The sequence below is a fragment of the Eurytemora carolleeae genome, unplaced genomic scaffold (assembly GCF_000591075.1).
Source record: "Eurytemora carolleeae unplaced genomic scaffold, Eaff_2.0 scaffold640, whole genome shotgun sequence".
NCBI classification, from domain to species: domain Eukaryota; kingdom Metazoa; phylum Arthropoda; class Copepoda; order Calanoida; family Temoridae; genus Eurytemora; species Eurytemora carolleeae.
The window spans coordinates 179,218-191,713 of NW_019396617.1; the positions used below are offsets into that span (position 1 = coordinate 179,218).

The window sequence follows — 12,496 nt, forward strand, 5'->3', positions numbered from 1 at the left end:
CAATGAATCGATCCAATCTATTTAAAGTGTGTTGTGATTTGAGCATGCATTTTTCCTGTAAAAAATGGATCCGTTTCCTGGTCATAAATATTTAGTTATTTCCTACTTGTAAGTTTATTTTAATTTTCAACCAGATATCAGGAAGGCATAGGAAAGATATGTGTTATGCAACAAATATTGGTTATTATGTTCTCTTTGAATCCGTGGTTCCCCATATTTTGCAGAGCTTATTTTTTATTCACAACGGTACCATAAGTCTTGTCAGAGTAAAAATTAATAGAAAAATATTGCTTATTTTTGATGTAGGTTTGTGACTTGTGCACTGGAGGAAATTGGCAGAATTATTAAATACTTTCTTAGCTAGTTAAACGATGATTTCTTCCACAATCCACATTATTGATTAGATAAAGGCTTGAAAGAGTACCGTTGTGAATCGAACCTGTCCATTCTAAGTAAAAAAAATCACTTAAAAGTTACAAACAGTTCCTTTAAAGGGACTGTAAAGGAAAAATGAAAGGGGGTATAGGATGAAACCTGAGAATCTCAGGCGTTAAACGATACATAAAAAAAAAACATAAATCTGATGTTCCTGTCGCGAGAAATTGATATAAAACTGTGTAAAATTTATACGAAAATTCATAAAGATACGATTTTGTAGAAAAGTTGTAGTATTAAACAAATCATATTTAACAAATACGCAACCAATCTGAAAACGACGATATTCCACAGGAGCCTGAGAATCTCAGGTTTGCTCCTATTATAATTTATTTTTTTTTATTTTGAATTTTTAATGGATAAAATTGATAATATTATTTATATATATAGTCCATAAAGTCCGTCACTGGGAACTTTAGCCAATGGCAGTGCAGTCTTGTTGTCACGTGATACAGACGGAAATTACGTGACAACTATACATTAGATATATAGGTATTGTTCAACTCCTGAGATTCTCAGGTTTCATCCTACACCCCCTTTCATTTTTCCTTAACAGTCCCTTTAATGATTAATATATTTCAGGAGTTTACTGTCTGAAAACCAGCATCGTGAGAAGCATCATATTATACATTTAAACGGTGTCTCTGGCAGATTAATGCAGCAGCTACTTGTATATATGTACAGAGGAGAATTATCTATTGCACAGGTATGCACACTGTACACGGTAGATCAATGTAACAGTTACTTGATTATATGTACAGAGGAGGGGAGAACTATTGCACGGGGATGTCCAGTGTACTTGGTAGATTCATGCAGCAACTTTTAGTTTATATGTACATTATGGGGAAATATTTTAATTTAAAAAAACGCATATTCACATAGTTTAGGGAAATTTGTATGGGGGAAAAGATATGAGACAAACATTCCCTTTCTAATTTTGTTTCAATATGTTCTGGAATAAAAAAGTTTAGGGAAATTTGTATGGGGGAAAAGATATGAGACAAACATTCCCTTTCTAATTTTGTTTCAATATGTTCTGGAATAAAAAGGCTTGTCTTATGATTTTTAAATTTCTTGTCTCCTTTTCCCTCCCAATAATACTTTTTCTCCTACAAGTCATAATTCAGCGATAAATAACCAAAAAAAAAGTTTTCAAAATAATTTTTTCTAATTTTGAATAATGTTCAGGATGATCTGGGCCCTCTAATAGAAACTGCGAGATGTTTACAGATTAAAGGTCTATCAATGGCCAGCTCAGATATTCAAACTTCTAGGAATTCATCTAAAAAACGCTCAGCTAGGTTAGTCAAGATTTTATATTAATACTAGTTAGGGTACGGATCTTTGTCAGCAGATTTTTTTAGCCAAGTTAAGGACTGTTCCGTGGTTATAACGAGTTGCCCAATCAAAAATTAATATTGATAATTAAGGAACAAATTTTGTCTACTATCGACAATTATTTTTCTAAAGATGAAATTTAAAAAGAAAAAAACGATAAAATAGTTGATGTACCATAAATCGCAAAATAATATGAATTCAGTTCAGTAATATTTAGTGCTTAGGATCTGTTGGATCCGCAAGATTTTGGTTTCCTGTATCCGGATCCGCAAAAATATGTGGATCCAAGGATCCGATCCAAGGGGTTAAATATCAACCAAAAACTGTAGAAAATACACTTAAAACTCAATTCTGAACTGTTAAAAAAAGTTTTACTATAAAAATTTCCTGATCCCTGAATGGTTCATCAAGATTTAGCATAAAATTATGCGAAAAAAGTGGAAAATATTTTGACAATTCAGCTGTTAAAAAAAAATCCGTGAATCTTAAAGAAATGTTCATGACCTGGATCCGGATACATTTTTTTCCAGTGTGAATCCGGATCCGGATCAGCATAAAAATTAAATGGATCCTGAGCACTGATAAGGTTATTATAAATAAGTAAAGTTTATCAATTTTGTTGTTTTTAGTCAAACTCCAGAGCAGTCAGCACTTCACAAACCAAAGGAGAGAAAAATAGCAAGAAAACATTCGCCAGGTAAATTATTTTTAATTCTTCAATTAATATTATCATTTTTTATTATTTACAACATATTTAGCAATTGTATCATCTCTCTGAAAAATTAGAACCAATAAAAATTTAAACCTCCGAAGGATTCAATTATAAACCTGAGGGCTTAGCTTAGCCCAAGGGTTTATTAAAGAATCCTAAGCATGCATAACTTTCATAAATAAGTTTTTTTTTAGCAGAATTCAATAAAATTGTTGTAACACAAAAAAAAACTTTATTTAGCAATGGGCATATCATTTAATCTTGTAGGAAAGTCGATGTAATTTCAAGGGACCCCCTAAATTCTAAAAGCTATTTGAAGGGTCACATTCGGTGTGAGCAAAAAATTTGAAATTATAGGGTTTTGTATCTAATTTGGGAAAATAAACTATTTTTTTAGGGCAACATGAGTGAATTTTTTAGTATTAAGTAGCAAAAAGGATGAAAAACTTCCTTTGATATCCAATTTTGCATTTTTACCAAGTACATGAAAAATCTTTTTCTCCTGGGGTAGTAATTTTAAATTATATATCCCTGAAATAACATTGACACTGTCGACAATCTCTTCTAGAATGGTTCAAATATTGTTCACAATATGGCTAAGACCAAATAGATTATCAAGTTTAATAGTTGGCAACAGAGAAATGGACCAATTATTTACGACATCACACGTGTCAAATCTAACAAGGACGACGAATTTTACCTACATTTATATATGCCAAATTATACACGTAAATAAAGATTTTTAATTAATTTAATCATTATAGCACCTTTTTCATTTTTGTATATTTCTATTGTTTTTTATCATCCTGACAGAAACAATCACAAGAACTGACGATGGTCAATCCAGACCTAAATATATTTTCAATAAATGTGGAACTAACTAACGTCTACTTTTTTTTAACTCTATAGAGGTTTGGTCCATCACAATCACCGAATTTTAAATATTTCCAATATGTTCCTAAGTTTATTCAAAAATTCAGAAAATAAATAGTTATCCTTTACAGACGATATTTCATTAGAGAACTACCATTTCTAATTGACTGCATTTCCGCCGGATCTTGGGGTTTTCTTCAGAAAAATGTTTCCAAAGGACTTCCCTCTAGCGGAAGATTGCATTAAACATTTTTGTTAAACGTTTTAATGGTATATATCAAAATTAAGTTAAAGAGTGTTAAGTACCATATCTGTTTCTACCCGATTATTTAGTCAAGAGGACATTAAATAAAAAATGTGTAAAACCAGAAAATAAAAATTTTACATTGCACTGTAAGTTCAGCATTTTATTCAAAAATTATGACTTTTATTTATAAACTGAGTTGACACATGTGACGTAGATACATCTGAAATGAGAGTGTACGCATTCTGCGTTGCCACCTATTGTACTGGATGATATTTTTGGCTGAGACTGATTGTTCAAAGCCGTATCGACTTATTTATTAACTATCAAATGAAGAAGTCAGGCTTAATGTCGGGGAAATGTCCGACGAGTGACGACTTTAATTAAAAATGACTGAAGGCGTAATTTCATGTGTCTTTAAATGCAAAGATGTCTAATGTCGATGCCCGATTCAACATGTAAGATCACTTGTATTTACGCGTACAGTCATAAAAAAAAATTTGACCTCGGGAATTTATTTTAGTAAAATGTTTGTTGGGTCCTCGAACTAGTTCTCCTAGCCTTGAGGTTCACGAGATCACCAGAACAACTGATCTCGCGGTCGGTCAAGACTTCGTCGGAGCCCATGACCTCGTCATAGAGGAGGAGAGGGAGGAGGACGAGGAGGAGTACTCGGGCATGACCGAGTATCCACAGTATACGATCAAGGAGTACTCGGAGAACGGGGAAAATTATGGAAAAGGAGGGAAAGGATCTTTTCAATCTGGACCCGTGGTAAGTCTTATAAACAATTTGTCATCAAAGATTTTTACATTTTCATCCGTATTTGGGCAAATAGGGACAATAGCGATGTCCTCAAATGAATATCCTTAAATGCCTTACCATTTTTAGAGTGGAATATCAGATACGCAACGGCACCCGTAGAAGCTTTGTCTGATCAAGTATTAATTTAAGTATGTCCCCATGTTTCTTTGATTAAAAAATGATTATTTTTAATTGTCAAGCAAATTTCTCCTGTAGAAACAAAATGGGGAAATTATTTGATTTTAACACTTTTTAGCTACTGCTAGCAATACGACGATATCTTCCACATTAATGATCAGAAAAGTTGTAACAGGGAATCGTTCACAATCGAACATGCTCCTATTTAAATGGAGTAGGGTGTCACATTTTTTTTAGATATAGATGCCACACTCCCACTTAGATCCTGGTTCATTTTGGTCTACCGAGTCTAAAGAATTTTTTTTATTTCGGGAACAAGTCGGACTATTCATTTAAAAATGTGTTGATTAAATTTTCAAGGATAGATAGCATAATCTCTCATAAACTCTGAAAGAAATAGTAAAAAAGATATATTTTTTACTGAGAATTCCTGTGAATCCTTAATAGATCAATTAATCTTAAATATATCACCATTCTTGATGGATCAATTAATTTTGAATGGATCATCATTGTGAATCAACAATAGATCAATCTCATCCTCAATGATCAATTCATCTTAAACAGATTTAACAAGGTGAATCAACAATAGATCAATATTATTCTTGATTGATCTGTTATTCTTTAACAGATCATCATTGTGAATATTCAATAGATCAATCTCATCATTGATAGATCAATTAAGATTAAATAAATCAACATTGTGAATCAACCTAAGATCAACCTCATCCTTTTTCAAGATTAATAAATCTTAAACAGGTCAGCATTGTGAATCGACAGTAGATCATATCATCCTTAATTGATCAATTAATCTTAAATAGAATCAATATTGTAAATAGGCAATCTATTAAGGATGAGATTGTCTATTAATAATATTGATTCTGTTTAAGATTAATTGATCAATTAAGGATGAATATTACCTACTGTCTATTAACAATGCTGATGTGTTAGAGATTAATTGATCTACTGTCAATTCACAATGCTGTTTGAGATTAATTAANATGGAGGGTCATTTCAAATTACAAGACCCGAACCTATTCTAAACCTATCTTTATTCTAGTCTCTGCCTATGTTACCTAAACCACTATCTAACTTAAACTGCTGAGACACGAACCTATTCTAAACTGATCATATATATTTTAGTCCCTGCCTATGTTACCTAAACTATTATCTATCATGAACTGCTGAGACTCGAACCTATTCTAAACTGATCATATATATTCTAGTCCCTGCCTAAGTTACCTAAATCATTATCTATCCTGAAAACTGCTGAGACTCGAACCTATTCTAAACTAATCTATATTCTAGTCCCTGCCTATGCTACCTAAACCATTATCTATCCTGAAAACTGCTGAGACACGAACCTATTCTAAACTAATCTATATTCTAGTCCCTGCCTATGCTACCTAAACCATTATCTATCNTATTATCGGGAAAATGAAAAATAAAAAATTCGAGGAACAGTGTCTAATTTTACTTTTGCATGCCTCAACTACGTCAATTTAATTTTCTGGGTCACTTGAAAATACGTCATTAGTTACTAAAAAGAAAATAAGAAAGCTCCCATAATCCATAACCCTGATAGATGTTTCCACTAAAGAGATAATAATTGTTTTGTTCTAGCCGCAGTGGTGGCCCCAGCACGTTTTACCCTGGGAGGAAATGAAGAAAATGGGAGGAAGAAAATCCCAAGAGCTCTCGCATATAAACTATACTGAGATACTCAAGCAGTGCCTGGCTGCGGTAAGAAATCCTTTAATGTACAGTACAGTGAGGCCTAGAAAACTGTGGAATAGGAAGACTGCATATTTAAGAAATTTTATGTATATTGGAGGTTGTTGTAAGAAAACCTACCAATAGTTGACAAAAAAAATTTAATCAGTGGCAATGTTTTACGTTTAATGGACTTAAAAACCATAATTTGAGTGTTACGATCATCTAAATATTCCACAGTTTGTGGGTTCCATTATATATCATAAGAGCTATCACAATTCACAATAATACTAAGATATTAAACTTAGCCAGGGTTATATATTATATACCCCCACCCTCAAGCTATATTTTATATATTCCCATTCTAATTAGAATCAATGGAAATTCAAACCCCCAAGGGATTCAATGATAAACCCAATGGCGTATATGTATAAACAAACAAACAAACAAACAATCAACATCATTCCGTAGAAGTCAGGGCTGAGACCTCATCAAAAATAGCCACAATGGCTATTAATGTACCAATTCGTGACACACTGTCTAGTGTGGCCAACTGTCGAAGTTACAGACCAATGACTTAAGCCACCGCCCAACTGCACACTAAACAGTCCCCTGGAGTAGTCCATCTCGGTACTACCCCATACGAAGCTGTTAAAAAGTCTATTAATTTATTATTAGATACTTGATTAAAATTAGGATTGTTTGACAAAACCCCACCAGGAGAGCCGCGGACCTACAGCTAGCCTACATGGCTAGCTACCAGCCAGGACTCCAGTAACACTGCCATTTTCCTCCCTCTCTCAAGTAGGACTGCTTGGTCCGACCCATTCCCCCCCTAAGATAAGCCCTGAGAATCTGCCAGATAGGTTTCTTACCTCGTACTACAGAGATTGAGTGGTAATCTGCTATCCCGAAATCCCTACGCTGTGCCGCCACACATGGGCAAATAAGGACCACGTGAGTCTATCAGCCTGGCACGGACACCTTTAGAAAGACACCATGGGCAAAAAACGTGGGTACAGCCGTATCTGTCCTTATATATTATATACTCCCACCCTCAAGCTCAGCGTTTTGGATCCGGATCCGGTCGGATCCGTATCATTTGGTCGGATCCGGATCCGTATCAGGAAACGTTGATATGGATCCGGGTAGCGCCAAAAATTAACCAAAACTATGGAATAAATAAATCAAAATGGTTCGTAAATGTATTATTTACATGACGAAAATTTTTCAAAATTATCTTTATTAATTTAATGTTTACATTTATATAATAGTGATGACGACATTTTTAACTTTAGGATTAACTTTAGGAAAATCCGATTCACGGAATCAAAAGTTACCTCGGACCCGGATCCGGATCCGTATCAGAGTCAGGATCCGGATCCATCATCACGGATGCGGATCCGAAACACTGCTCAAGCTATATTTTATTTATTCCCATACTAATTAGAATCAATGGAAACTCAAACCCCTAAGGGATTCAATGATAAACACAATGGCGTATATGTATAAGAGTAAATGATATATTTAGACTATCTAAATTCTTCAAAAAAAATCCTCATCCTGTATTTATTTTCAGGGTTATGAATATTTTGGGTATGATCCCTCGACCTATTTCTGCAGTGATCCCCCGGACCTGGAGACTAGTTACACCGAGGAGACCAGCTACGACGAGTACAGCGCCCTCGCCCTATCCTCCGACCAGGATATGGAGGTTCAAGAACATGAACTACAGATAGATCTTGGAGCAACTAGCTCTGAGAGCAAAATAATAGATCGAGACCAACAAGATCAAATATTGTGCAAATAGGTGATTGATCCGGGTTCTTCCCAAAAAAAAACTTCGGCCAGTTTAAAATTGGAAAATATCAGCCCGATTTGAAAGAAATTACCTTTTTTAGTAGAAATAACCAAATTTTAAAGAAAACCACAATTTTTGGAGGAAAATTATCCATTCTGTTTAGTAACAAATTTTGGAAATCTACCAAATTAGAATAAAAATCTACCAAATAAGATTAAAAAATCTGCCAAATTTTGATGTCGACTTAAAACTGGGAGGAATCTTGTGATAAATATAGAACAGAGATATTTGATACCATGACAACAGTGATTAATAGACTAAACGTTGGAGAGAAAAGGTGGCATTAGAAACAAAAATAATATTAGAGCTTTAAACCAATACGTCAAAACCATTTACTTAGGAGCTTAACGCTATATATAAATTTATTAACCCTACCCATATTGGGGACGGCAGCACTGCGATTTGTTTGTTTATTCTGCAGAAATATATTGGATATCGATGTTGTACTAGGAAACCTGTGAAATTTTGCATTTTGCATACTTTGTTTAATGATATCCAATTCATTTCTTCAGATATTTTATTATTTTCATTGATTTTGTCAGATTATTTTGTGCCATTTTAAACCCTGTTTTGCTAATATGTGTTATGAATTTATGCTCAAAACGCAGCTTAGCTCACTCGTTTAATTATTTCTCTCTTTAATAAGAAGTTGTGCCAAAACTTCCTTGTTATATTTTTTGTTTATTTTCATGTACCCTGCTTTAAAACATTTATCATCTAGATAATGAATATTTAATAAAAACTTAAAATGTGCAAATTGTGAAATTCAATGAATGGAAATAGGTCTTAATATAGATTTAGGCTGGTAAAGGTAAAACAAGGCATTTAGGCAGATATGCCTGAGGACTAAGGCAGTATGTATATAAAAGCCGAGCTTTTAGCCTTAAGTGAGGGGCATGGGTAAGTTAGAAAGGCCAGATAATTTGAGCTTCCTAGCTAATACACTTTTTGAGTTATCGCAAAAAACGATGGGGGGTGGTCAAATTTGACCCCCCTCCCAGGCCAAATAAAGTCAATTACTTATTTAAAACTCAAACTTAGAACAATTGTTTAATATTTCCAAAATGTTTATTAATTTTTGTAAAATCCGCGACATTTTCTTAGATTTGTCAAATTGGGACTTCCCCATTCTCACGCCCGTGCTCTTGTTCTTCTCTATTACAATGAAAATCAAATTAATTTTCTGCAATCTGGGTTCGCCATATATTTCATGCCATTTGGAGAAATTTTCAAGTTCAAAATTGTTAGTTTGTAGCTTTACTAAGCGTGTGTTTTGAGCACAAGATACAAAATGTTTTCTAGTCTTTGTCCAGTAATTTAAAGTTTTTTCTAGTGAATTGTTTAGATATGTAATGCAAGGAGTATGGAATAGTAGGGAGATACAACTGACGCGGCCCGCCCTACCATATGATTGTACATGCATGCTTTGCAGACGGTACTCCATTTGAATAAGAAATACAATTCTGAATATTTCTTATACAAATGGAGTACCGCCTGCAACGCTTGTATGATAATATGGTAGGGCGGGCCGCGTCAGTTGTAACTCTCTTCTATTTCATACTTCTTGGTTTAATGGACCGGAGTTGGAACAAAGCTCGTTATTTTTTGTTTTAAGACGAGATATTTTTTGTCTATAAAGTTAAAACTTAATCGTTTTATTTTATCAAACAAAATGGGAAACAAAACAATGTTTCATGTTTAAAGACAACTTTTATTGAAGATGATGTTTTAGTCAAACCTAAGTTATATTAAAAGGACCATATTTTTTTCTCTTTTGATTGCTTGAGTCAACTTCGGTCCCGTTTATTAGACAACAAAGCGTGGAGTAATATATTTTCATATAATCTTCCTCCCCCCTTTTCTTTGTCTACTAAGAAATCAGGTTACACTGAAAAATCAGATCAGTTAGTGAACATTTGAAATATTAAAACCTTTGTCGAAAACATTTTTTGTGATATTCGTCTTTTCTGATAAATATTTGATCATTTGCTTAAAAAGTGACTTGCGGATTTTACAGCAAAGACTTGATTTGAAATAGATTAAAACGAAAACGACGGATTTCTTCCTAATAATTTATCAGAAAAAGTTACAAGGTTGCAGTTACAAATCGTTACTCGTGTATGCTACTTTCCCAAACAAGGATCAATTGACAGTCCTTCAAATCTATCTGCATAATTATAGGGGGGGGGGGGAAGTTGTGAAAATATTTACCTCTGTTATTGTGAGCTTGTGAAACTAGTGATAAATCAAACTAAAGAAACGCAACCAAACCCTTCTGGAGAGTAGAAATCAACTAAAAGTGGAGAGAATATTCTTTAAAATGTAAGTAATAAATTTCACATAAATTGTACTCTTAATTTAATAAATAATTTATTTGCAAGATTTAGACTTAAACTGAGGAATTCTCACTTTTGTTAGATACATTTGCCTGTCTCCGATCTAAATTAGTTTATCTACAAAATTTGATATATCTGTTTTTAGTCAGAATTAGTGTGTTTTGTTATGGATTTTGCCTAATTGATGAAACTTCAATTTTTTACTAAAAAGAAAATTATATTTATGATTGTTACCAAACCAAGAAATATCTAATTTTACTTCAAAGGAATAGTTTTTGTCCTGATTTTGTCCTTTATAGTATATAAGGAAGGCTTGTGTTCAACTTTTTAATTTAAAGCTTGTAAGCGCCATTGATGTTTTTTTCGGCAGCCTTTAAATGAATTTTACACAGAGACTGGTTTAGACGTTCGATTTGTCTTGCCATCTTCTACATCGTCAACTAAGACATTTGAGTTTATGGAAGAAGACATATAAAACTATTCATTAACTGTCTTGTTTCATGGGACACCCTGTAGGTTTTATGTTTAAGCTGAAAAGTAACAAATTCACAAATAATAAGGTAAATACGAGGTGTACGAATATTTTCACAAAACAAAGAGCTGTGACTTGAATTTTTTGTTATGTTTAAGCTGAGAAGTAACAAATTCACAAATTTAGAAGTATATACGAGGTGTACAAACATTTTCACAAAACGAAGAGCTGTGACTTAAATCTTTGGCATAATTTTAGACTATAATGCTATAACCACCAAACCCCCCCCCCCCCCCTCTTACGCACAGTTTTCGAAATGAAAAGGGCGTTTTGTTTCAAAATCATTTCGCCGGAAAATACATAGCGTCCCATATCATATTAGATTATCTCCAAGCTTTAATACCAAAAAACTAAAGTATTTTCCGCTAGTAAATTTTTATATTAATATAATTAGCCTTATCTTATTAGAATTTTTCAAAATGATTCATTCTCCTTAAATTTTCTGATTATTCCCGAAAATTGTAATTTAGACCGATTGACGATCTAATACGATGTGGGACACCCAATAGGAGTCAGGGTCGTACTCAGGAATTTTTCTGGGGGGGAGGGGGTTACACTTTTTTCTTTCCATGGAGGGCAGAGCCCAGACTCCATCCGACCCCTTCATGAGTAGTGAGTACGTCGATCTGTAGGAAGTGCATACTTTTTCTATGGAAAAAATTCACCCCTTCAAGCAGTACATATTTTAGCAATTTGAGTCTCAATTTGCAATCTTTGCAATTATTCTTCTCAAACTTTTATTGAAACCAATAATTTAATGCAGATTTGAGCAACAGATGGCGTTACATTTTAAACTTTCTCCTGCTTTCTCAATATTTCCGGCATCAGTAAGCACCCAACATTGCGGCACACAAAGTTTTCTTACTCATCTAAAAACATCTTCCCTCTGATTGGTTCAAATATTCTGTGTCCTAAGCCCCTATTGGTGGATTTTTGAAGGTTCTCTAAAGATTTTGCAGTGAAGAAATTTAAAGTTCTCAACTGAAATCTTGCTCAAGCTTGAAGATAATGAATAAAGCTGAGATGTTGTATGCCTGCAGTAAATGTTTTACAAGACATCCATTCGAAGAACTTTCCCAGGGACAACAATTGTGCAAGGTGAAGATATTAATATTATTTAATAATATGTTTATCTCTTAACTGCACAGTTTGAAATTTCATCAGCATCACAGAATAAAAATAAACTGATTGTTTGGCGATTAGTCTTGATTTAATTGGGAAATTCAATGCTTTTATCATCTTTTTATTAATTTTTGTAAAATGCAAGGAATTTTAGGTAAAATTGAAAAAGGTCCAAATCGTCCAAATGTGTACTTTCATTACTTGGTCAATTACAGTTATTAACTTTTGCCCCTCCACCCCCCCCCCTCCCTGTATGTGCTTGGCGCAGTGCTCGTCCCGAAAATTGTCTGAAATTTAAGAAATTGCCTGTATGGAAATAAATATTTAATATTTTTTAACGTTAAAAAATTATTTATTTTGAAATATATGTGATTTCCTAAACTCCCCCCGG

The 12,496-nt window shown here is 33.5% G+C and overlaps 1 protein-coding gene and 1 long non-coding RNA gene across 3 annotated transcripts; both read left to right on the forward strand.

Moving 5' to 3' along the window:
* Positions 1–6,165: 6,165 nt before the first annotated feature.
* On the forward strand, positions 6,166–8,468 carry LOC111706372 (uncharacterized). Its single transcript, XM_023479234.1, has 3 exons — positions 6,166–6,284; positions 7,834–8,064; positions 8,333–8,468. Exons 1-2 carry the CDS (start codon positions 6,204–6,206, stop codon positions 8,062–8,064), a joined length of 312 nt encoding a protein of 103 aa, XP_023335002.1. The 5' UTR covers positions 6,166–6,203; the 3' UTR covers positions 8,333–8,468.
* Positions 8,469–9,182: 714 nt separating this feature from the next.
* Positions 9,183–10,495, forward strand: LOC111706373 (uncharacterized). Of its 2 annotated transcripts, none has more exons than XR_002766223.1 (2): positions 9,183–9,486; positions 9,926–10,495. It is a non-coding gene; the product is annotated as an uncharacterized LOC111706373 (long non-coding RNA). The 2 variants fall into 2 exon arrangements; XR_002766224.1 differs by lacking the exon at positions 9,183–9,486 and adding an exon at positions 9,541–9,697.
* The last annotated feature ends 2,001 nt before the right edge of the window (positions 10,496–12,496 follow it).